A 27,382-nucleotide genomic window follows, 5' to 3' on the forward strand; every position below is an offset into this window, starting at 1 on the left:
ATTATTTACAGACCGCCGCCATATAGCTTGAATATTGCTGAGTGCGGCGTAAAACTAGACTCAATCACCCCCATGTGCTAAAGACTAATCCTGACGGAACGGAATTTAGAACCCACAACCTCGTGTTTCTGGCCTGTCCAAGGAACACAACTATTCAAGTTAATAACGACGGCTCAAACGACAGGAAGGTAGTTATCGGTGCCGCCAACAACAGATCCGTGCTGTGCTAGATGACCGGAAAACGTAGATAAAGTGAATCTCGTCACCGAATAACGTAATAAGCTATTTCTCCCTATAAAGTTGTGCTTGTTTGCCATTTTGACTAAATATTTCAGAACAATCAAAGATCCTTGTCCGTGTTCTGCAATATCAAATCCGAGAAAACAAACTACACACACTTATTACTGTCACACCATGTGAGGTTCGACTGAAGGATTCTCCAGTCTTTCATATAGGAAGTGTTACAAAGGCGTTGTGCGCTAGGGGTGAGGAGCAGGCAGGAAGATGTGATTGTTCAACCTCCTCTGATCAGTGACTTGCTCATTTTCCAAGTCTGGCCTGTTATGATGGATACTACGTGCATGACCCATCTACACACAGTAGTTATCTCCCTTTCCTCCATGACATGCATGACCCATCTGCATTCATGACCTTTAAGCATACAGTGGCTATCTCCCCTACCTTGATGACATCTACAACCATCTACATCAAGTCTGTAACTTACAGTGGTCAACTGCCATCCGTCATCCGCTATGATAATGATGGGCATGATCCTTCTATTGTCCTGGTAATGGAGACGTTCTGGAACGTCCTCTTTCTTGTACACTGTGATATGTTCCACTCCAGTCAGATTCTGTACAATGGCGTCTACCTGGCCTTCTACTGGCAGAATGTGCATCAAGGGACCGTAACTCGGGATACGATCGACCTTTGTCATGTCCACGTAATCAGTTATGTCCACAACCTTAAAGATAATACATTTCTCGCATCAAATATCATGTTTGAAAATATTTCAGCCAATGGTGTCTACATGACTGGATTAGATAAACATGTTATCCGACAGAACACAAGCCATGCGTTCTGTTCAGTGTTCATTGTAATAGTTCAAACAAGATTTACCTTGTGGGTTCGTAGTTAGGGTAAATGTCTCAGTGTCTCGTGCTTGGTACATGATGACTTTGACAAAACCCAAGAGGATAGGTATGGTGGACATAGGAACAGACATCGACACACACCAATAACACGTACTGACTTGAGTTAGTTGGTTATTACGCAATATACCACCATTATAGCAATATCATGGCGTGGGACACCAGAAATGGGCTTCACACTTTCTACCCATGTAAGGAATCGAACCCGATACTTCGGCGTGATGAGTGAACGCTTGTACCGGGTTTAGAATATCCACAATGCCACTGAAGCAAACTCAGTCTTGTTAAGGTATAATAATGATACTGATAATGATATGATAATGATTATGTGTATTTGAATCAGCGGGGAGAGAGCTGCTGGAGACATAACAGTACTATGCACTTGCCGTACAAAACCGTTACTGGAGTCCCTGCCATGATATTGTTAGAATGTTGTTAATAGCTGCGTAAAACCATATTCAACAAAGGTAAGCGCCACTTCAAGACAAATTCATGTAAATCCATTGCTTGCTTCAAGAGGATATTTCTGCTGTCTTCCACATATTCACAAATTGTCCTAAAGAGTGGATATAACAAGTCATGGAAAGATTCACCGGGTAAGGTCTTGCTGAAAGAAAATGTAGCACTTGCTCAAATTTTATCAAGCTTTGCATCAGTTTCAGGGAGGTTTACCTCACCATACATGGAATACTATATACATACCAACCCGTAACACATCATACGTACAACTGCAGTTATGTCAAGACTTAGGTTATCTCACCCGTGAAGACCCGAGTTGGAATTATTCTCTAGTAACTTGTCCTACAGGGCGATTAACGGGATCGGGTGCCAGACTCTCTGACGTGGATAATCATCTTATCCCAGTTGCAAAATCGATGATCATGCTTTTGATCACTGGATTATGTTATCCAGACTCGATTATTTTGCAGACAGTCGACATACAGCTAGAATATTGCTGAGTGCGGAGTAAAACAACAACCAGTCAATGCAAATCAGTTTTAACAACTGACATGCTGATGAGATGCCTATAAATGTTAAGTCCATCTTTGGGGTTCTGGATGTATCGATCATTTATAGTTGCTGGTACTATTTTGAATCGTTAAAAACCGTTTGGCATGATCACTTATTATCAACATGGTTTTCGAGTAGATCATATGAGAGGGTAGCACTGATCTCTCCTGGATGGCGATACATATATGCTGAAATCGTTATCAGTTACGTATAAAACTTAGGATCTGTGTACGGTCACATGCGACCTACCTTATTGACGTTATCCACTTCAACCATTCCATGGTCGCTGGTGACGATGACATTGACCTCATTTTCGAGATCATTCTCTTTCATCTTTTGCACGAGGTACCCTAGGATTTCATCCATGTACATCACCTTGTCTCTGACCTCTTGTGATTCTGGCCCAAAGCCGTGTCCAGTTTTATCAGGTTCTGGGTAATAAAGAGTGGCAAGTTGGACATTTTGGTTTTTAAACCAGTCAACGACGGTGTCAATCCGCTCCTTATAAGGCGTGTCGTCCGTATATGGGTACCAGTAGTCAGGTCGCACGCCTTGAATCTCAGCCTCGCTGCCAGGCCAAAAGTATGTCCCAGCCTTCAAACCCTTAAAGGTGAAAGTACAAAAGCATCATGAACATTGTGTAAGATATTTTGGCTGTGACAAGGTGCGCTATACATGCCGGTCAGAGACGAACCACAGCCATTCTGATCTGAAGTCGGACGCCTTGTATACATGACCAATAGCTTTAACACCTTGGGCAAGATGACAAGGTAGGGATGTCATCTGAGGGATGACTCCAAGCCCTGCTACACTTGCAAAAGGCACTCGTGCTTGTGACCAGGAAAGATGAAGGTTCGTAATTAGTACCAATTTGGGATTCGAACTAAAAACTTTGTGCTTCATATATACTACCGACAAGAAATAAGGGAACTAATGAAATAATAGCGAATTTGAAACTGCTTTAAATATCCACTAAATCAATTTTAGGCGTCAAGTTCAATATCTGGTGTGTCCACCATGTTGGGCAACACATTCACGGCACCTTGATGGCATGCTGTTAATCAATTTCCGGATGGTTGCCCGTGGTATTGCCCGCCATTCCTCTTGGAGAGCTGCACCAAGCTGGGCCAGGTTGGCGGGTCCTGGCGTACACCCTTCTACCAAGAACGTCCCAGAGATGTTCAATTGGGGACAGGTCTGGGGACTTAGAGGGCCAGTCCAATGTCTGGATACCTTCTTGTCGGAGATAAGCGGAGACAATTCGGGCCCGATGTGGTCTGGCATTATCATCTTGGAATACAAAATTTCAGCCTATAACTCTAGCCAATGGAGCCACAACAGGACGCAATATTTGGTCAACGTATCGCTGACCAGTCATAGCTCCGTTAATAATGACTAAATCTGATGACCAATTACGTCTGTCATGTGTAATCCCACCCCAAACCCTGACTACCCTCTCCATATCGATCATGGTCAAGAATTGCTGCTCTGGCATATCGCTCCCCTCTCCAACGCCAACAACGTTTTCTGCCATCTGTGAATCGTAAGCAAAACCTTGACTCATCAGAGAACATGGTGTAACGCCAGTGGCGCATAGCCCGTCCCTGATGCTGCCTAGCCCATGCCAATCTTTGGCGCTTATGGTGAGGTGACACCCTTAAAAGGCCGTCTTGCTTTCAGACGAGCTTGATAGAGTCGGTTTTTAACGGTTGAGGTTGAAATGCGTCTTCCAGTGAGTGTCCGGAATTCTCTATTGATGGCATGGGCCGATTTAAACCTATCGCGTAGAGCAATTAACGTAATGAGACGATCCTGTCGTGGTGTCGTTGATTTTGGTCTACCACGCCCAGATCTCGTTGCAACCCCACCCGTTTGACGGTACTTATCCCACAGGCGTGAAATTACACTTTTTGATTTACCCATCTGCCGGGCAACTTCACATAATGATGTCCCCCTTCTATCATCCCCACAATTCTCCATTTTGTTGCTTCACCGAGATACTGCCTCGAAGGCATTTCTGTCAGTAAGTGTCAATCTCTATTGCATTAGTGATTGCGACTTCTCCAGTACATTTACAGGAGTTAACTTCTGTATGCACGTGTAGCACGTGCTGGGCATGCATTATGCGAAATTCCATTGTCATTGGATGTTGCCTTTGGTAGATACGCCACGATAACGGACCCTGTCACAGTCAAAGTCATCTACATTCAATTTCTTGGTTCCCTTATTTTCTGTCGGTAGTATAGTAGCTACATTAACACTTACACTTACCTTAAGAAAACGTCAACGTGGTTGATATTCTTTTGGTTCAACCGTGTTTCTATCGAAGGTTTCATGATCAAACTTCATGACGGTATGCTCTTATTACCATCCAGCGTTTACCTACCTAGACTGTACGACCATGAAACGCTACCCTGTGCTATAGTTATACTACTTAATAGCGGTGGACGGTCGGGTAGCCCAGTGGTTAAGGCGTTCACTCGTCAGGCCGAAGATCCGGGTTCGATTCCCCACAAGGGTGCAATGAGCGAAGCCCCTTTCTGGTGTTCCCCGCAATAATGTTACTGGAATATTGCAATAAACGCCTTAAAACTAAACCAACTCACTCATTTAGAAGAAGTTACTGAACTCCCGATTCTATACCATAAAAGATCAGCTATTCTAAAGAATTTCGATTAATTTTTCTGTGTGACCTTACTCATATTCTGTTACCACCCTGGCTTTATGTTGATTGACAGAAAATATAGACGAAGCATTGGAAGACAGGATTCTAGACTGATAAAGAGTATACCTGCTTCTTGGCCGTGATCCACAAAGGCTCTCCCCCGTTCCACCATCGAGTCTCCGTGGTGCCGAAACTGAAGGTAGCATTGAAGACGGGGTCGTACATGTGGTTGCCAATAATTCCATGACTCTCCTCCCAAAGACCTGACGTGCAAACCAAGGTAATACCCTTTACAGACATGTCCATAGCTTATATAAGTAGTCGAATTGGTGATACTGAAATCACTACTTGCTGAGCGACGATAACTTAGTGCATCAACGTCACTGATACGTCTTGGATTTATCATACACTGACAAAATGCCTTTTGCTCTCAACGGTTCAGCTGCTCCCTGTTAGTGAGTGACTTTAGTTTTACGCCGACTTAGGCAATATCACGGTGATGGACATCAGAAATGGGCTTCACACATTTTGTCGATGTGGGGAATCAAACCCGGGTCTTCGGCGTGACGAGCGAACGCCCTAACCACTAGACTACCCCACGGCCCTGCTCCATGTTAGAGGGCGGCAATAAACGAATGAATGAATATTGCTACACACCGCAGTAGTTTTCAAGCTTATCGCGGCAACCAAATGTGTTAGGCCTTTCCCTCCTTTTACCCGTCAGATGAACATGTATCTGTGCGAAATGCATACCATGTCGGACAATCATGATCATCGTCACCATCGCAGAGCGGCATGTCATGGTACCACTGCTTGGAGAACCAAAGTGTTACTCACAATCGTGCCACAAGGGAGCATACGTTATGTATTTGACATTGTGGTTACTCTGTAACTATATAACATGTTATATTTAACAGTTTTCATAACGTCTCTGGGCATTCATTCATCTTGGTGTATCTAACGCGGCACCAGTGTATCACGTGATACTCATGTGACGTTGATGACGGTTTGTGCATAACACACAGTCGTGTAGCACGTGATATTTTTGAGGCAGGGAGAGGGGAGTGACTTGTCGATGCATTCAGTGGGATTCGTATGTTTTCTGCTTTTCGGAACTTGACTCCGGATAACTAGTTAGACTGTTGACATCCTGTATCTATTGTAATGTACCTATTGAAGAGGATGAAACGATCTGTTAAGACCTGTTTGAATACAATCTGTGGACGTTACCAGTAGTTGACAAAACAGTTGAATGAAACAAAATGTTTGCCACAATCAATAACCTATCTACATTTAACGCAAGCATAATTCATAATTGTACATACAAGCAGCCGGATCACTGCTTTATACATTAATTTTAATTGGGGTGGGGAGGTTGGGTCGAAGCTGACGGAGATGGTCGAATCGTGTGCACCTGAACACACAGCACAGATCTAGGTCACACCGTCTGTCTTTACCTGTTGTGGGCTATATCCACACTCGTTTGTTTGTCCTAAAGCTCATCCCGGTCACACACACACATGGTGACACCCAGACCCCCTGCGAGAATCTCCCGGTACTTAAAGGCGGGTGAGTGAGTATGAACATTCAAATCGGCAGCATTTAAAGCATATCTTGAAACATAATTATAATACATCAATAAAACGTACTTACTATGAAACAAACTACAGCAGGGGCAGTAGAGTATCACAGATAACATTTTTTAAAAATATAATATGATCCCAATTATCCCAATAGCGTAGATCGATGCTCATGATGTCAATCATCGGATTATCAGCGATATTCCAGCTATTTGGTGGCGTTCTGTAAATAATCGAGTATACAACCCAGTATAAAGGTGGGCAACAGATCACCAGCAGACAAACAAAGCACATAGGAAGGCTTTACCATCACTGTCCAACAGGAGCGACGCCCCTTAACCCACTATACAGTCATTTCAGAAAAAAATGTACTTTATAAAATATATATATAGCCCGGTCGGGGGGTTTCACCTCTGGCAGTGGGACATTTCAAGTGTTTAATGTTTGTACATAAATGGGGAGGGTCGTGACACTGAAGGTGGACGGGTTAGGTGATTAAAGTATAGACAAATGTGTCACCACTATAAGAAGTCAATAGGAGAGAAAAACATGATGCAGCAATAATATACTTAATGAAATTGAACATATCATAGGTAAATAGTAATAGGGATGGCGATGCGTTACATATACTGTGGGCGGTTATCAAAATCTGATAGTCTGTATCAAAGGCCCCGAACAGCATAATATTCCCTTCCACCAGCCTCAGATTCCCATAATATATTAAGAACCGTTTCATTTTGGAAAGAATTAGTTTTTCTGGCATGATAATTTATATTCAGATGCAGTAGTATATCTTAATAGATCCTCCCCACCTCTCCCTCCCTGTCCCTCCCCTAGCCGCTTAAATTCCCCTCCCCCTCCCACCCTCAGTCAGCAGTCCCTTACCTGTAACGATGGTATAATGATTAGGAAAGGTAAGAGTCGGAAAGCTGGCGTTCATGTACGTGGCCCGTACTCCCCCGTCTCCGAATCTGTGGAAATGTGGAGTCGTCGACGCGTTGTTGAGATAATCCCACCGGAATCCATCCATGGACACGAGGAGCACTTTGTTCTTGAAATCATCAGCTGCTGTCCACTCTGTCAGGAGACTAAGGATAGCTACGATGTGGACAGACAACATGTCGGCGGATGAGGTTTTGTGAACCACTACCTTTATAATGCCCGGTGTGCGGTAGGGAATGATTTACAGCCAGTTGTCCCCTAAGCCTACATGTCTATATGCATGTCAGATGAATGACATACTGGGGATATCCGTATTCATGATCTGGGTAACTGAAGGGACACTTGTGGAAACATTATAACATACACAAGACAGCTTGATGGTTGTGCGAACGTGCATTATCCTTTTGTTATAAAAGTGCGGTTCGTGATGTGTACGTGTGGCTGTGCATAAATACAAATGTTCAAAATGGTTCTCCCGAGATAACTCATATTGCCTGGGAAATAAAAGGACAAACCATGCGAGACGTGCTTCTATGAACACTGTCGTGAGTCTTTGGTACGACCGAAAACTATTACTGATTCAAATCCCGGTTCGTTCGGGTGCTCATGGGTTTTGCTAAAGTAGTTCACGTCTCACGTCTCCATCGGGCTTTTCTCCATTAATATAACCAACAGGGTGATTGTCACTATGTTAGACATGGCTGCTTTTTCCAGAATTGCAGCTTTTAATGTTTTGTTTGCTACCAGGGTTTACTTTCTGTAAGAAAGACCTATTCGCCGGTTTTACTTTCAGTAAGTAAGACCTCTACCCAGCTTTAACTTTTCTCTTACATCAACATTGAAGTTCACATGTTATGTGGGTGTAAATGTTCCAAGTTCAATATTAATGTCCAAATGTTTTCTCTAGCAAGATTCCAGACTACTACTCGGACGCACTACCTCGCGGCAACCGGACCGACAACAATCCAGGGGTTGGATCATTAACTTAAGTTGGGCCTACTGTCGTTAAACTGAACTGATTTTACTAGCGCTTCAATTACTGTTACGTAGCTTCATTACATTATCATCTAATTATCCATCATTGTGTCTGTGTACCTGCGTGCGTGCGTGCGTGCGTGCGTGCGCGTGTGAGCGCACTCCGGTCTCGGGTCTTACTTTTCCAACCATAACCTAGGAATCGTGCTTTATCCTACACTTAAACTCATCGTGATGTAAAAGTTACTGATGTTTTTTCAATGTGTTGTTTGGTGGTTCTATGGAGACGCACGCACGCACGCACGCACTTATGTACCTACGCACACAAGTGTGTTGTATCCCTGTATGTTGTACGGTGGGGTGATCAGACTCGATGATCTTATAAACACATACTATCTTACCCCAGCGGTGTCAGTCACCGGACTGTCAGCTATATTCCAGCTATACGTCGGCGGTCTGTAAATAATCCAGTCTGGACCAGACAATCCAGTGATCAGCAGCATGAGTATCGATCTGCGCAAGTGAGAACATGTGTCATGTGTCAACCAAGTCAACGAGCCCGACCACCCGATTCCGTTAGTCGCCTCTTACGACACTCATGGGTTACAGAAGGCCAATATTCTAACCCGGACCTTCACGGGTCACTGACATTTAGAAAGTAATGAAATGTAACATATGTTATATTTGGGATCACTCTTTCTCATTTTAAAGCAGGTTCTACTATTGTCATTGGGATAAGCCAAATTAATAATCGATGTTCTGTCATATCATGAGATAACTTCGAACCCACGATCTCAGAGACATGACCACCAGTCAGCCCCCCCAACTTCATTTTTGCCGGAGCCACGGTCACTGAGTGGGTTCAAGGTAAAGGGAACCGGTACTCTCTTACCGCGGTACCGTACCTATTGCGGTGAAAGGCTGTCGGGTCGGTCCATTTCAGATCGGTATTGGTTTAGAAGGCAGGATCCCCAAATGAAGAAAATGTGTTACAGCTCAGGCGACCGAATGGGATGTGATCTTTTCCAATCAAGAATGACTTAGCTTCGACTATTGCGGACAATAATACATGTATGCTTATTGCCCAAACATTCTGGTAAAGTTTCTCACACAAGCGATATCTCTCGTAAGCAGAAGATTTGGTAACTTTTCTCGCAGCATTCGTACCTCCTATACTGTAACATGGGAATGCTACGACAAAAGTTACGAGACCTTCGGCTTACGAGGGTTTTGTGAAAGGGGGCCTTGGTTTGGATCACAATATAAAAAACTCCAAATTTTAGCCTCAGAGCTGAAGAATATATTTGATGTCAGGAACTAACATATCGGGTATCCGGGTAGGGTAGGCTAATAGGAGATGGGGTATACGAGTTGAAATTTGGATCCGTCCCAGTCCTAGATTGTAGATGATTCCAAGTGCTTTTACTCACAATAAAATGTATGCCATCAATATGATCTGGCCTCTATGCGTGGTACCTCAGAGGGTCAATTATCAAGTTACATTTTACTAGTCAATACGCTCACAAAAGTTGGTATATACGTTGACAGACGCTTTAGAATGAGATTTTATTGGAAAACCTTGAAATCGTCTCTACCTATTGACAGTAGTAGGTGACCTCGACTGTACAGATGCTGAAAGACAACCTGTTAATTCATTTCCCATTTTCAGTATGTCAGGTGACTACGTTGTCCTTCATGAAAGGAGTTAATGAATTGACAAAAGGTACCGCATCATGGAATTGGTTCACGTAAATCACCATCTTCATCACCTGATGAACATCGACAATGCAACGTCAGCTGTAGAATATTGACAGACTTCACTAGATGAACACTGCTGTAGTAAACTGCATTGCTTCCAAAGATCACTATTATGAAGCAGCCGCCTGTGATCAGCAGAGTGTGTTTCAAATGAGGACACCTTTTGCTTGCCCAAATCTATATACAGCGTATATATTTCCTGAAATGCCACCGCTTTTATTACTAGGAGGTTAGTTTTCGTAAAATGTGTTTATTTCTTGTAAGAACTACATTAGCTCTGTATGACTGGGACATACCCATGGCAATTGTCCATCTCCTACTCGGCCCGACCATTTCTGTAAATGCAATAGTCGAAACTGAAGCTAGTCAAGCCCCTCGTTGGTTCTGTATGTCAGAGCTCACTGCAGCTAATTCAATATATATTTTGGAGTAATATCCACACATCCTATTTTCAGGGGATTAAGCTTGATATAATTATGGATCAAAAATGCCCCGGATATGCTTATTCGATTTTTCAATACCATACCTATATTCCTGAATTTCTACCACACTAAACACCTGTTTTAGATCAAAAATTAAATTTGTAGCTGCATAGCCTTATGGCATCGGGTTTATGTGGGTGTTTGCCTATTTGTTTTTGTTGCATTTATATGGGCTGGGGCTATGGAAGATGAAATCCATTTATGAGTGATTATTTTTACAAAGAAGCAACGAAATAAGTGACCTTTATTTTTGTACCGTTAGCTCCCGGTTTTAGTATGAATTTACAACGCCTTTATTATTTATAATACAACGTTTCTCGGCTGCTTCTTGTCCCTTGACCTGTTGATAAGATGACAAGACAGAGACAAGGTAACATCGCGTTATTTATGATATTGAATATCTGCTTGATTTCATGGAATATGGAAAAGTTAATCCAACTACATTGTACGTGCAACTGCTTGTGCGATCTTTAATTAGCGTGATTATTTTCTCCAATTATCCACGGGGAAGTGGATTAGAGGAAAGATCGGATGTATCTGTTCAAAGCACATATTATTATAAGCTATTACAAAACAATGAACATATGTATTGATGAAACAACATAAATAAAACCATCTAGAACTAGCCGTATTACTGCAAACTAGGAGCCATGTAAACAGCATATGTGACGTCACTACTTGAACACCGGAAGTTGAAGGAAAGTCCCGGATGATGACATTGACACGATCCAGACTTAGATTATAGGGCACTGGTTGAACCTTGAACAGGTTATATACAAGATTTTGTTTGTTTATTATTTGACTCATTAATACACTACATTGCGGTGTTCTATGAATAATCGAGACGGTTGTATTATCCATGTAGTTCCGAGTGGCTTTCTTCATGAAACTTACCTTAATTTAATTTCACGGATAAAATATCGTGAAACTGGACCGTTACCGTGGTGTAGTGGCTAGGGCGTCTCCCCGGAGAGCGGAATGTCGCGGGTTCTATTCCCGGCCGCGTCATACCAAAAGACGTTAAAATACGCTTCTCGTTGGTCCCTGCCTGGTGCTCGGGATTAATGGCCTGCCTGGAGTCAGTATGACGTGTCTGAGTGGAGTATTTATGCGTAACTGCGGTATTGTATCGCAGTGAATAAAGCCAGCTTACATCTGGGCTAGTACAAGCAGCCGCACATACACACCCATTTCATCTCACCTGCAAATTTGATCCCCATCGTCTTTCCAGATGGTTGACAGTCATAACATTTATCGTAATGCTTCGCTACCGGCTGTAATGTGCACCCTGATCGTTCATTATTTATAGAAACAGAAGAATGTTGAAAATAATTTCAAATCCGAACGCGTTCCCATATTTTGTTAGATTATTGTAAACCCAACACTGGCAGCTTCCTAACTGGGAGGAACTTTTATCACAGTGCCCAACAGGAGACGTCATGTTTCAAGGTAAGCGCTCCAAACCTACGCACTGGCCATTGCGGATTTTGTCCATGGCCAGTGTTTACCAGTGCCTGTAGAACCTGTAGCATGCGACTATTGAGAAAGAATGTTATACTTCGGAAATGAATGATTCTTTAGATATTGGCAAAATAGAAATTGTTTGGCACAAGTTGTATATTGTCGCTATAGCTGCTGGAATATGTTGTGTCCATACAGCATGTTCTCGAGACTATGTACAGTTACTGCGTTCATTTCCCGGATCTCCGAGATACAAGACATAATAGTTTCATGTATCCATGCTGCTTTTATTTGTTCAAGTCACACTCATCAGGACCAGCAATCCGGTGACTGACATATCGATCATCGATCTAAAACACTGGGATAAGATGCATCCATGGACCAAGTCGTTGAGCTTCACCACCATCGATCACGCCAGTGCCCTCTCACAAGTGTGGGTTGTTGCATATAGATTCTGAGCGGGAGTTTTATTGTTTTATTTCACAGCTTCAGAAGCGACAATGTTGATATGATTATTTGGCCGCAGTACCGATTACGGCTTCATTCCTTGCTACAATATGTTGTTGATTACGACTGTGATTATACGACTCAGTACTCAGTACTAGTGTACTGACTTATTGACTTAAGACCCGGAAGTAGGAGGAGTATCTTGGATGAAGGCATTCACTCGGGCCAGACTTTCGGCGCTGGTTGAATGTTGATCAGTTTACACACAAGAGGGTAGATGTCGACATTCTGGATCGGACCTGACGTGAAGTTGACCTTAGAATTAGGTCCTTTCACCACGAATATGGGTCTCATTGACATCAATCTGTTGTCGTAGCCATAGGTCGTTTTTAAAGTGCTGCGTTTCACTTCACTTTTATTCTGAAAAAGACCCCATTCAATTTTAATGTATAGCGGGAATCGTTGTCCTTTTGGGAACTATGTTAACATGCGACATGAATGCACTGAGGGGACATATACCTGAACATGTGGAGCACTTTGGGTTGTATGTTGGCACTATGTGCACTTATCATGACCTTGACCTCATTTTGTCACCAAGAGCACAAAACGGGTATCTCCCCAGATACAATGCCAATGACTTACCATGGTCAGCTACCACCCTTCATCTGCTATGATCATGATAGGCAAGATCCGTCCGTTGTTTCTGTAATGGAAATGTTCGGGGATGTCCTCCTTTTTATAGGCTGTGATGTTGGAGACGCTCACCAGATCTTTCAAGATGTTGTCATCCCGTCCTTCTTTCGGTAGAATGTGCATCACAGGACTGTTTGTTACGACACTGTCAATCAAGGTCATGTTGACCACCTGTAAAAAGACAGCACTTTCATAATAGCCGAATTCACGTTTCAGTTCCTAGCAAATATTCTGACTCGCATATATTGAGAAATAGGTCAACAAGGAATATACTACGTTTGGTATCAGTTTGCATTCCTACTTCTTACTGCCATGTTCTGCCCAAAAGATGACATGGTTATCCATAAGCAAATCTTTCTCTTCACATCGTTTTCTCAGTAAACCAGAGTGTATTGGTAATGTCGACTGACAAGCTGTACTGAACCTTCGAATGAAGGTCATTATCCTTCATCTTTTCCATGAGGTAACCAAGGATACCATCCATGTACTTGACCTTGTCCTTGCTGGGAGTCTGGACCATAATGATCGGATTCTGCGAAGTACAGGGTGGCGATTTTGACATCTTTGTTCTTGGACCAGTCCATGACTGTATCCACTCGTTCTTTATAGGGTATTTTGTATACCATAATGTCTTTGAACCAGTAATCGGGGGGAACACCTCGAATTTCATTCTCTGGCCAGTAGTAGATGCCCGTCTTCAGACCCTGGAAGTTGAACATAAAAATACTGCGTTAGTATGGTGCCACGTGGTGTCACGCGTATGTCAGCAATGACAGGGGACAATTGACAAACAGTACCTTATCAGGACTAAAACCCGGGCCTTCCGCGCGACGAACGTTTTGCTACTGGAATACTTCATGGAACCCGGCACAAAGTGATCAACTTCATTCACCAGTTTGTATCTGCATGAGATGAACCGCGACTTCCGGCGTGACAGTCAAACGCTTACACCACTGGGCACTTGACTTCCTTTTCTCTTGTAACTTCATCTAGGCAGATATCAGGAGTTGTGAATGGTTGAAATGACAATGCTGAATGCAGCAAATGACTATATTCATTATAATGAGTCGGCTGTTTCCTCTTGAACCTGAGAGACCAGCCTCACTTTGATCTATCCTACATTCAACCACAACTCTTACGTAAATTATTTCCAATCCTTTTATTTAACTGTAAAGTGTGTTGTTAAACGCTGTACTCATTCCAGCTGACAACGAGGTGTCACGTGTATGTCAGTGTCTCGTGTTTAGTGTAGAATGTATTGTATTTCCTAACTTTTAGTATACCTGTTTCTTGGCCGTGACCAGCAGTGGCTCTCCCCCGTCCCACCACAGAGACTCTGTGGTGCTTAGATTTGGACACAGGGTCGTACATGTTGTTGTCAATAATTCCATGACTCTCTGGCCAGAGACCTGCAGAAACAGATAGCGTACGACAGCGTCTTAGTGGAAAATTCCATACGAACGTTAAGGAGACTTGCAAACGTGAACATTATATTAACGCCACCTGAATCCAAGGTTAATTCGTTTGGTCCTGACATGCGATCATACCCATACATACCAAAATGCACATGTAAAGCACGTGCTTAAGATAATAACAAAAAATGTATATTCACGTGCAGCGAAGGCGTTAAGTACATTGCGGTAAAAGAACCATACTTACGTACACTATATTTTTACGAACTGATTTCGACATGTCTTAAACCAATGTTTACCATATTTTGACCTTTATGAAGGACAGATAATCAAGACTGGGTGTTTTTTGGCCTTGACAATTTCTGATGATGTTTTTTTTTTCCTGAGCGGATCAGAAAATTAAGTGGAGTTAGGTATATGATCCAGTGATTGTACTTATCCTTCCTCGCCTAACACAAATGTGTTTTGGGGGGCGAAAATTGATCACGTTTCTTGAAAGCCTCTGTCACTGGTCCTTTTAGCGCTACGAAGGTAATGTGTATCGGCGCCCTGGTCTCTTAACCTGCTATTAGTCCAAAAGATGTTGACAAGAGGCTCAACAAGAGCACATCTGATAAGATTTTTACTCACCTGTCGCTGTGGTGTAATGGTTTGGAAATGTCAACGTCGTGAAGCTGTTGTTCATGTAGGGCAGCTTGACACCGTGCTTGGCGAAGTCGTCAAAGTTGGGGGTGTCCACCACGTTCAGGTACCGAAAGCCGTCCATGGAGATGAGCAGGACCCTCCCGGTGTAGTCCGCCATGACGGACACCACCAGGACGGCGAGGACCAGGAAGAAAATGGCGGAGGACATTTTGTCAAAATAACACTGAAAATGCTTTAGACTCAGAAAGAAGGAAAAACAGACACTTGTAGGGAGTGTGACTCTGATGTGTGTACAACTTTGGGTCTGTTTTCTACGGCAGCCGTGCCACTTATAATCACACGTATTGCTTGAGCGTGTATAACATTCAGCTGCTGTTTTGCTGCTCATAAACAACTTTAGTTTAACCGTAAATACTTCTTGTCATCGGTGTTTGTTGCAGACGGGAATGACTAGAACGAAGTTACCAGACAGTTAATGTTCGTCGAAGAATGATTTATTCTCTTTCGAGACGTTATCTACAAGAGGAAGACACTTGGAACTTGCCCGCTTGTCAACGTGTGGCGTCATGTCAACAGCAAATCTTTATTTGGGCGGAGCGTCTAGTCTATGAAATCGATACCAAACTGTCACATCAATTGTTGGCTTGAATCCAAGCAGACACAGAGCTATATACAACAGGCTGCAGGAGCACACAATTTGGTCAGATATCCATCGACACGCTCAATGTTTCTTCCACGTCAGACTACCGAGCTTGGTATATAAAACATCTGAGGTTCAGGAGGTAAAACTCAGACGGTATATTGCTCTCACTGCCTGCTTCACTAACGCCTATATGTATGGTTTGGAAGAGGAGTGAGTGAGTGAGTTTAGTTTTACGCCGCTTTTAGCAATATTCCAGCAATATCACGGGACACCAGAAAATGGGCTTCACACATTGTACCCATGTGGGGAATCGAACCCGGGTCTTCGGCGTGACGAGCGAACGCTTTAACCACTAGGCTACCCCACCGCCCCTTTGGAAGAGGAACCGTCTTGAAGTTGAGTGGACTGCAGGATGCAGCTCGTCCACTGATGGCAGTTTGAAAGTCGAACGTTATCGGGACATCGTTCGAGATTATGTCCAAATGCAGAGAGAAGATATTAGCCAGGTGATATTTGCGTTGAAGCAAACTATTTTTGAGAAAACAAAGCGTTGCTGGCCGGTCTTCTCTTCATGTCCTCTCCTGCGAAGACAATATCTGGGATAAGTTGGATCGACGCTTACAACATGACCAAAACTTTAACTCAGTTAGGGCGGTCTTCGGTTGACTTTCGGAATAGCATCCCTTTAGCCGTTTTCAGCCTCCAGGGGTTTTCAATATGTCTCGCCGCCCCGAGGGAGTATTGGGGTAGTCTATTGGTTAAAGCGTTCGCTCTTCACACCGAAGCTAATTTTTAGTGTCTACTGCTGTGATACTGCTGGAATATTGCTAACACCAAACTTAATCACTCACTCATTTATCTGTATAAATAGTAGTCTCACCACCTGTCTATAGGACTCCGTTTTGTGCCAGTTATTAGTTTTATAAATGAATGTATATCTTTTAAAGATTTAAACTCAGACCATGATCATCACAGAAATGGACGACCAACAGTGACCACTCATGCTCAGGAATGATACATCTGGGTGTTTCACTATCGTCACCAAGTTACTACAGCAACGGACACTGCAGGACTAGTGCCTGGTCTTCGATGAACTTCCAACCAAACTATCAGAAATCGTCCGAGAGTAGGGGGTATTCATATATAGACCTAAAGTTGGAGCTATTCTGATACGATTACACCACCAACAAGGTGTCAAGTGGTGCAACAAGATACGGGCATGGAACTGGCGACACGTCTGCAGTGATGAATCGCGTTTCCGTCTGCAACGACGTCGACACGAAAGTATTGCACCGAACTGTCACATGTTTAGTTGTGACAGTGTCATGGTGTGGGGGACCATTTACTACACGGGTTGATCAAGGCAATCTGTCAGCATATGACTGCATGACCCTGTGACTGTATACCCTTTTTATCACCAGAGGGAGCTGTTTCAACACGACAACGCTGGAACACCCACAGCTCGTGTGACAGGTGTCTGTCTCGCCAATGCAAACGTCAGTGACCTTCACGGGCCTTCCAACTCGCCTGATCTGAAATCGATCGAACATCTATGTCAGCGAAATTGATCGACGCTTCCGGAAACGTCGCCATCATCCTCAAAAATTGAGAACGCGTTGCAGGAGGAATGGCGAAGAATTCCCAAAGATAAAACCCGACGACTTGTGCAATTCCGTACAAGGCACATCGAGCGGTTACGGCTGCAAGGGGTGGTGTCACGTGAACGCTCCCTCGTGTCAACAAATGCGCTGTGATTGAACGCAATTAATGACAAAGACGACAATGCGATTGTTCAACCGTGAACATTTCCCCTTTTTGGTGAACTTGTGTGCCCATCATTTGAAGCAAAGCACCCACGTACTCAATACGTCTGTAATGTCGAGGGTCAGCCTTTTTCAGTGACTGCAGAGCGAGTTCAATTTCCCTGATTGCTTTCAGCTATGGGGAACCCGAAAGACAAATGCAGTCTAGACAAGCGTTCAACTGATGAATTATCACTTGACAAGGCAGGTGAGTTTGGAACGGAACGTTGCTATGCCCCAGGAAGTGTTGCGTTTCGTGTTGCACCCTTCGACCTATTGTGAAAAATATGGAGCTGTGTGTGTGTGTGTGTGTGTGTGTGTGTGTGTGTGTGTTTGTGTCTGTCTGTCTGTCTGTCTGTCTACCAGGAGCACCAAAACTAGTACCAGCTGAGGCGCTGCTAGCAACAACAAAAAGTACGCAGTCTAAATTATGGCAACCGTGGTATTCACACAGAACAGAAAAGTATATTGTGAAATGACATGGTTAGGTCACAGCAGGGATATCTGTAAGTGTGATAACCCAGTTCAGTTTAATAAACTGCCATTTTACAGCACAGCCTATCCCTTGTTTGTCTTGCTTTGTATATGGGGTGGTGATTATGCCATACTTGTTGTGAATCATTCCCAAGTCAGGAGCATGTTACTGTTGTTAATGCTAATCCCTGAGCAAGGCTTTGAATGCTGACGGTTCCGAGAGTCTGTTAAAGCTATTCCCTCTGCAAGCTTCCGGTTCAACGGAGTGAAGGAACAGAAGGGCATTATTCCATATGGCAAGCTTACAGTTACCTCCCATGCTTTGTTCGCCCATCACGCCAGAAGTGCTTTTATGTAGAATAAATGCTGGCGATAGCGACGTCACATGAGACAAATAAACTCCAACAGGTTCATGATTAAATTGGGAAATATGGTATTTCTTTTTAAGTTTTGCTTATTCTTGTTCCGTCACTCCACTAAACCGGAAACTGATAGCGGGTAACTGAGGCGAAGAATGATCTGAATACCACATGTGGCACTTAAAATGTTGAATAAAAAATATTTCTCGTGAGTAATTATTAAACCTGAAGTAGGAAATCTGAGAGCACAATCAAGTGAGGAAATGGGAGTGTACCTTTGATGGCGATATTTTATTTTGACATGAGGCACCCGTGAAGAGCCACCTCCTCGTGGTGGGTGCTGGGTAAGGCTAAGCGCTCTTCTCCTGTGTGGACCCGGGATAGAATGTGTCCACAGCACCCCATTGCTGGTTGTAAGAGGCGACCAAATTGGACAACCTGTTGGCCGTGGGTTGCGCCCCTGTGTCGGTGGAGGAGAGGGTCCTGGTGGTTGAGGGCACTGGAACAAGGACTAGGTGATCCTGTTGCCCAACACACCACTTCGGTCCTAACTTCACCTAGAAGGGTGATTGTATGGGCCTGATTCAATCAATCGGCTGGTCACGCCAAACCCTGTGCTACATATTGTACTGTTGCACCAAATTTTGAAAATTATCATATGATATGTTTTAAAAGCCTTGGCGATTTTTTTCGACTCCGAATTTCAATGCATAAGTTAAAGTCTGTTTTTGCCTAGAGTTGTATGCCAGAAGGTTCATGGGCCATTCTGGTGGAATCATTAATCTTTTAATTTGATATAATTTTTAATTTTTAATTTTTAATTTAATTTTTCTACTGGATTATATCATCCGGGTATCCTTGGTGCTGCAAGCTGGAGATCCGCTTGTTTCTAGCATTGTCCTTGTGATACTCCGTGGTGGGTGGGGAGCTCGGATGATGAAACTTATACACTTACTATGGAGTACAAAACTCCCCTAAAACGAAACAAGCGTCACCTGGACAGTGATGATGATGATCGACAACCTTCAAACTCAAATGGATATTAGCCACGATTTCTAGTTATCGAGACACTTGACAAATCACCTCTAAACTCAATCCTTTTGCGGTATCAAAAGGTGTACATGGTATTGCTGGTGAAGGTTGTAACATAAAACGGTTACGTACAGGCTCTCTCCTCACAGAGTGTAGTAGAAAACAACAGGCAACAAATTTGACTGAGCTATTCGTTGGAATACCGGTATCTGTTACTCCGCATAGAACTTTGAACTTAAGTAAAGGCATCGTGCGAGACCGGGACCAATTGTTTGCCGATATGAATGAACTGGACATTGTCTCGGAAATGAAGGACCAAGGAGTAACTTTTGTGAAACGATTTATGACCCGGAAAAAATCTGAAAGTGAGTAGACCGACAAATACCTACTTATTCCATTTTTCTTCTCCAACTGCTCCAACATCAATTGAAGCAGGATATTGCAGTATCAACGCTGACATTTATATTCCAGACCCCCTGAGATGTTTTAAATATCAAAAGTATGGACATGGTGTCAATAGCTGCACATAACATGCGCTCACTGCGGTGAAAAAACTCATGTGACTGAAGATTGTGATAGTAACTAGATAAAAATGCACAAACTGCTCTGGCACTCATTCATCTTTTCCTAAAGACTGTCCGTTATGGAAACAACAAATGGAGATAAATAAAATTAAATTCAACAGAAATATTAGCTTTTTTAATGCAAAAAAACCTTGCTGTTCAGACCCCAGAACCAAATCAGTCATATGCCTCAGTTACTCGAGTATCCGCTGGAACGAGTGAAAAAGTAACTGTACCGTTGTCTACTTTTTACACATCGTGCCAAACTGACATCGTGCCAGTTTGGCTAACTGGCCTTTATATGCCATACAATGTGCTATAAAAATATTTTGCGATCCGAAGCGACTGAAGTACGTTGCCAACCTTTGCTCGATTAACTCGCATATAAGAAGACTTGTCATATTCTCTATGCTGCGCAACCCCATTTGCGCTGCAGTTTGCGTGTGATTATTGTTATCTTTGTGTCACATAAAATATCTATGAACAATAAACCAGCATTGCCAGACACAGTTATTTCCTCAAGTTGATTTTAAGTTGCGGTAAACAATACGTTTATGAAGAAAAAAACGTGAAAACTTTACAAAGGGACTCTACTGAAGTCAGACCTTCATGTAAGTCTCACGTATTTACGTCTCCTAGTTTCACATACAATAATGGTGGACATTAGACTGTTGACTACAACTGTTGCATAGACAAGAAACGCATGTTGACACTTAAACAGTGCACTATCGTGAACCGTAGTGCATCAAACAAAGTATTGCGGTACTTGCGATATCAGGCGGCGGAGTGGCCTTGTGGTTAAAGCGTTGACTCGTCACGCCGAAGACCTGGGTTCGATTCCCCACTTACGCACAATGTGTGAAGTCCATTTAAGGTGTCACCGCCGTGATATAACTGGAATATTGTTAACGGCGGGGCAAAACCATATCCATCCTGACTTTCATAAATCCAGCACCTGTTCTCGGAGACTACCTCTTATGTCTACAAATAGATGTGTCTACTTGATGTGTCTAAATATGTAGATACTCTTAAACGTTTGGCCTGAAAATGCCATTTGATATATACTCACGGTAAAGGAAAGTATACACTTGAACATTCGAGTTTGTCCAAAACATATCATTCTTCACTACCTTTCACGTAACACACAAATCTGATGTAATAGTTCTCGTGTGAGATACTCATGGATATGACGTGTGCTATATCGACCGTGAACAAATGCATCACTACAGGTTGTTTAGCTTGATCTAAGCTACTCGGGAGGTCAAATGGCACAAAAGGCTGGTCGAGCTAATTTCATAAAATAGGGGAGCAGGGGATGTTGTTATTGTCGCGTTCGTGCGAAACATGCATACATGGATTCGTTACAGAAGTTGTCTCGGAAAACAACTCTTCTGGAAAAAAATCCAATCATTTCATGTTTTAATTGTATTAAGGTATCTGGTTTATTTTACAGTGTAAAATCAGCTACTTTCAGAACCCAATGCACTGCTGCTGCTAGCTGCCTAAAAGCCCGAATAGAAAACATTAAACTATCTGTAGCTTATTGTTAAAGTTAGGACATTTCTGACGATTTCTCGACACTGAAATATCAAACGGTGATCTTGTGTCAGCTGTCCGGACATGTTTACAATCACCTGACAAAGGCGTACCCTGTCACAGTAATAGACCCAACCAGACTGGCACAGTCACGCAATGCAGTATTCACTTGATCAGGTCAAGCCGAACAAACTGCAGCGTTTCATCAATTTCCGGCTTCACGAGAATCACATATAACACATTACAATGTGACTGATAAAAATTATTTCATTTTAATCTATATTAGTTTCACAAACTGACGTACATATGAAACAAAACAATGAATCATGACGATTGTCCAAGTCATAATGATCAGCGGAAGTGACGTCACAACCGGAGCACAGGAAATTCGGTACTAGAAGGCTGGTAGTTTGGATATTCAAGAGTGAAGACTTTGACCCGGTAAATCTACATACATATTTTAATCCTCTGAAATCCACTCTAAGATTTGGCAATTATTATCGGTTAATAACGTGGATTACAATTAAGTGTGATCGAATCTTGGTGAAATTGTTCCAAGAAAGCGTAATGTCTACAATATGTAGCTGACGACGACTGTGAATGCAAACAAACATTCAGGAAGCAATACTGGTGTATTGACTGGGGACCCGGAAATTGGAGGACTGTCTTGGATGAAGCCATTGACTCGTGCAAGACTCCCGTTGTTCGGCGCTGGTTTTATTTTGAGCAGTTTACATACAAGAGGGTAGATGTCGACATTCTTGATGGGATCTGACGTGAAGTTGACCTTGAAGTTGGGTCCTTTCGCCAGGAAGATCGGCTTCATTGACATCAGTCTGTTGTCGTAGCCATGGGTGGCTTTTAGGGTGCTGCGTGCCACTTTGTCTTTTTTCTGCAAAGACATCACATGCATGTTGGAAACGATATCTTTTTTGCAGCCATGTTCTCACACGACCTGAAACAGTTTGAGTTGTGTGTTGCCACTGTATGCACGGAGAGAAAGAGTGAGAGAGAGTCTGTGAGCTTTGTCGGAGCTTTGCACTAACCATATATTTTACCTGTACTTGTCATGACCACTGGTATAATGCAAATGACTTCGGTCATCCCAAACTTACAGTGGTCAGCTGCCATCCTTCATCTGCTATGATGATGATTGGCATGATCCGTCTGTTGTTCCTGTAATGGAAATGTTCGGGGATGTCCTCCTTCTTATAAGCTGTAATATTGGAGACGCCCACCAGATCTGCCATGATGTTGTCATCCTGTCCATCTTTCGGTAGAATGTGCATCACAGGACCGTATATCGGGACACTGTCAATCAGGGTCATGTTTACATGGTCGGTTATATCTACCACCTGTAAAAAGACAGCACTTTCAAAATAGCCGGATTCATGTTTCAGTCCAAAATTATTCTGATTATTTTGTATTGAGAAACAGATCAACAACGAATATGCTACGTTTGATGTCAGTTTGGAGGCCTACTTCTTACTCAAATGTTCTGCCCTGAAAGATAACATAGATAGTTATCCATAGGCAAATCTATCTCTTCACATATCGTTTTCTCAGTAAACCAGATTGTGTTGCTAATGTTGACTGACAAAGTGTACTGAACCTCCGTGGGAAGAGATGGACGTCCGTAGTGTGGGATAGTTTAACCGTCAGTTGTTGTTGATATTACTGAATTACTGAACTTGATTCCAAAACGTGAAGGAGACCATTGGGCATTTGTAGACCCCCCGTGGTACTTATTCCAGTTGGTGTTCCTGGTTGTATTTACAGCTGATTTCAGTTCAAGGAAATGGTGAAAATATCCATGATCAGCGGGTTAAACAATATTTTCTCTTGCAGTAAATATGTAAGTCTTACTTGATTATTGCCAGAATTGTTGTTAAGAGTTTCGAAAAGGATTTTACGGCACGTTTTCGGCCATGCACTAAAGTCTATGGTGGAAAAAGAAATGCAGTACAAGAATGAAAAATATATAATTTAGACGTTGTAGAAATGACATTTTCCCTGAAAATGTACTGTTGATTGTCACATGTTTCTGTATTGTACAAAGTATTGGCTACATATGTTGGACAATTATATACAGTGTCACGTTTTAGAGTGTTTAAGCAATGTTACATGTCAGTTTCATGTTTATGAGTGAAATCCCAAGTAACAAACTTCGTTCACCAATTTGGCTTTACCCAAAACGCAACGGTACAGTTGAAGAGCTGGTCTTGGATTCGAACCCCCACTGCTGCACCCAGAAACGCTTCTTATGATTAACCCAGGGAGTGAATATTACGAATATATCACGATGCAATGCCTTTGACTTCAAGAAGATGCATGGAAATATGCTAAACTTCGATTGCAAACATATGGTGAAACGTGTCATTCTTAAACTATACCCCGATACCATGTTGTAAGACACATAAACTTACTTTATTGATATTGTCAACGTCAACCATGCCATGGTCACTGGTAACGATAACATTGACTTCGTTTTCAAGGTCATTATCCTTCATCTTTTCCATGAGGTAACCAAGGATAGCATCCATGTACTTGACCTTGTCCTTAACTTGCTGGGAGTCTGGACCGTAACCGTGCCCAGTATGGTCGGGTTCCGGAAAATACAGGGTAGCCATTTTGACATCTTTGTTCTTGAACCAGTCAGTGACTGCATCTACTCTTTCTTTATAGGGTGTTTTGTCACTGTATTTGAACCAAATGTCGGGGCGAACACCTCGAATCTCAACCTCGCTGCCAGGCCAGTAGTAGGTGCCCGTCTTCAGACCCTGGAAGAACAATAATAATGAGTGGTGTCACTTGGTGTCAGGTGTATATGAGCAAAAGTCCAGTAATGACCGAGGACAATGAAATGAGCCTCTCCAATGGACTTGGACCGGGCCTTCGGCGTGACGAGTAAGTGTTTTTGCCACCGGGATACTTCAAAGTGATTTTGTCATTTTGTCAGTTTCACCTTCATGAAGGAACCAGGCCAAGGTGATCAACTTCATTCATCAGTTTGTATCTGTATGAGGAATCGAACTTCCGGCAAGACAGGCAAACGTTTTCACCGCTGGTAACTCATCGCCTTTTCTCTTGTAACTTCATCGAGGCAGATATCAGGAGTTGAAATTGTTGAAATGACAATGTTTAATGCAGTATATTCATTAAAACCAGACGGTTGTTTCCCTCTTGACCTGAGAGACCAACCTCACCTCGATGTATCCTGCACACGCAACCATACCTCTTGCATAAATTATACTGAGGGAAAAAAACTTGGAACCTTGGGAAAAATAAACGAACACTTGTCCTTTCATGCGATCCCTTTTTCCATCAACATATTTCTAAATTAAATGAAGTTTTAACAATAAAGTTATATGAAAGCTTGTTATTAAACGCTGCAGTCGTGCTAGCTGAGAACGAGGGAGGCGTTCAATGTCGAATATGTTGTATTTCTTAACGTTTAGTATACCTGTTTCTTGGCCGTGACCCACAGTGGCTCTCCGCCCTCCCACCACCGAGAATCCGTGGTGCCCATGCCGAATGAGGCTTTGAAGACGGGGTCGTACATGTGGTTGCCAATAATTCCATGACTCTCCTCCCAAAGACCTGCAGAAACAGATAGCGTACGATAGCGTCTGAATGGTAGATTTCATACGAACGTAAAGGAGACCTGCAAACGTAAACACTATATTAACACTACCAGAATCCAAGGTCAATTTCAAAACTTTTGGTCCTGACATGCGATCATACCCACACATACTAGAATGCACATGTAAAAGTTCACATAATATGTTAAAGTAAACTGGGGTAAAAAAATCATACTTATCACGTGCAATTTATTTTTCTAAACCAACTGAAAGCCGCCAACACTAAAACTAAAGTACACTCGGGAAGTAGTGAAAAAAACCCCAAAAACATAAACAAAAAAACAAACAAACAACAACAAAAAAGAAGTCTTTTTTTCAGTTGTTACTCTGTTCTTACATTTTACACAATTACAAACAGCATATATGGAAATATCTCACTTTGGCCTAGTTGGGCATTCAGTGTATGTTTATTCTTAATATCGTCCAAAACTTATTGCGAGTAAATCGTGAAAAGTACGAATAGCTCCTGCAAACAATAGGTCAGACTGCAGATGGTAGTTTGGTCGCTCATCCAAGTATGACGACGGACTTTCGACTCACCTGGCATGAAAAGCATGCGCTGTCTACTGGTACAAGGGGTCATCTCAAAGATAGTTTGTGCTTTTTCATGTGTGTTGAAGATGTCTCATATACTAACATCTGACGTACCTTTCTTTCATGACGTTGATGTTAAGATATGTAAAAGAGTATGATACCTGCTACCCATGGAAAAGCATGGTCGTGTAGAGGGGGCATGACTAGCCGAAGATCCACAGCACTAAATAGTGTTTTATATGTTAGGACGTGTCGTGTACTTCTCAACTTTAATTCCCCTATTGGTTTACCATATCTCAGTTATCACTGTTCCCCCAACCTGACCCCAAACATAGTCTGCTTCACCCGTCCTGATTTTGTTTTTGAGACGACCCCTCCAACCGGTTTCGTTTCATAGCGATAATGAGACTCCAAGGTCGTTACATCCACAAACCTTCAGCATGAAGGTTATTATTTTTCCCGTCACCTAGCGTTTAAAATGAAGCTAAGTCTAATTTCAAAATTGGACATTTAAAAAGTGCCCTTTGTAATATGACATCATCGCACACTAATTTGCATAATGCCATAGTTTGTTCCAAATAAGTCGCTTTGGGCTTCGAAAAAATACACCTTGGTCATTTCTGCACAGTTCTCTCCTCAGTCCTTTTTGTCAAGTTCCCTATCTCCCTACCACTGGAACTGTTTAGTCAGTTAGTTTAACAGATATTCCACACCCTCGCATATCAACTGCATAAATTGCAGATATCTGAAAAATCCTATTTTTCCTATCTCCGACAGTACCATAGCTATTCGAAGATTTATTGTGCCTGTTAAATTTCAAAAGTTAAATACAATTTTGTATTTATCAGACAAGTCTTAAATCAATCTTCATATAATTTGACCTGAACGAAAATGTGAAGGATGGCGAAAATTCACATGATCACGTTCCTTGAAAGCCTCTGTCACCGGGTGCCGATCCACAAAGCGTTGTCGTAAGTCTTTACGTTATCATAGGCTTACGGATGTCGTAACGCTACAAAGGCTTTGTGGATCGCCGCCCTGGTCTCTGAACCTGGGATTAGTCCAAAAATTGTTGACGAGAGCCCAAAAAGAATACATCGGATAACATTTTTACTCACCTGTCACCATGGTGTAATGGTTTGGAAATGTCAACGTTGTGAAGCTGTTGTTCATGTAGGGCAACTTGACACCGTGCCTGGCGAAGTCGTCAAAGTTGGGGGTGTCCACCATGTCCAGGTAGTCGTACCGGAAGCCGTCCATGGAGACAAGCAGCACCTTCCCGGTGTAGTCCGCCATGACGGACACCGCCAGCCCCGCGAGGACCAGTAAGAAAATGGCGGAGGACATTGTCTGAAAACTTGCTGAAACACGGTTAAAAACAATGAAAATGCTTTAGATTCAGAAAGAAAGAAAGAAAAACAGACTTCTGTAGGGGGTGTGACTATGTTTAATGTTTGTACAACTTTGGGTCGGTTTTCCATGGCAGCCATGCCACTGACACGTATTACGTGAATGTACGGCACACAGTTACTGTTTTGCTGCTCATAAACAGTTAAACCATAAATACTGCTTGTCA

At 42.6% G+C, this 27,382-nt stretch overlaps 1 protein-coding gene across 1 annotated transcript in view; it reads right to left on the bottom strand.

The window, feature by feature from the left end:
* Positions 1–27,382, bottom strand: part of LOC137266284 (uncharacterized) — a 65,797-nt gene that overhangs the window by 22,338 nt on the left and 16,077 nt on the right. The window contains exons 10-23 of the mRNA XM_067801772.1: positions 26,925–27,167; positions 25,095–25,231; positions 24,058–24,411; positions 22,747–22,986; positions 22,221–22,523; positions 15,208–15,445; positions 14,492–14,574; positions 13,654–13,869; positions 13,238–13,336; positions 12,704–12,892; positions 7,293–7,587; positions 4,954–5,090; positions 2,412–2,765; positions 725–964 (exon numbers count right to left, since the gene is read on the bottom strand). Of these exons, the coding sequence (XP_067657873.1) occupies positions 725–964; positions 2,412–2,765; positions 4,954–5,090; positions 7,293–7,587; positions 12,704–12,892; positions 13,238–13,336; positions 13,654–13,869; positions 14,492–14,574; positions 15,208–15,445; positions 22,221–22,523; positions 22,747–22,986; positions 24,058–24,411; positions 25,095–25,231; positions 26,925–27,167 (3,128 nt within the window). The remainder of the gene's footprint in view (positions 1–724; positions 965–2,411; positions 2,766–4,953; positions 5,091–7,292; positions 7,588–12,703; positions 12,893–13,237; positions 13,337–13,653; positions 13,870–14,491; positions 14,575–15,207; positions 15,446–22,220; positions 22,524–22,746; positions 22,987–24,057; positions 24,412–25,094; positions 25,232–26,924; positions 27,168–27,382) is intronic.

Source organism: Haliotis asinina, chromosome 15 (genome assembly GCF_037392515.1).
Source record: "Haliotis asinina isolate JCU_RB_2024 chromosome 15, JCU_Hal_asi_v2, whole genome shotgun sequence".
Lineage (NCBI taxonomy): Eukaryota > Metazoa > Mollusca > Gastropoda > Lepetellida > Haliotidae > Haliotis > Haliotis asinina.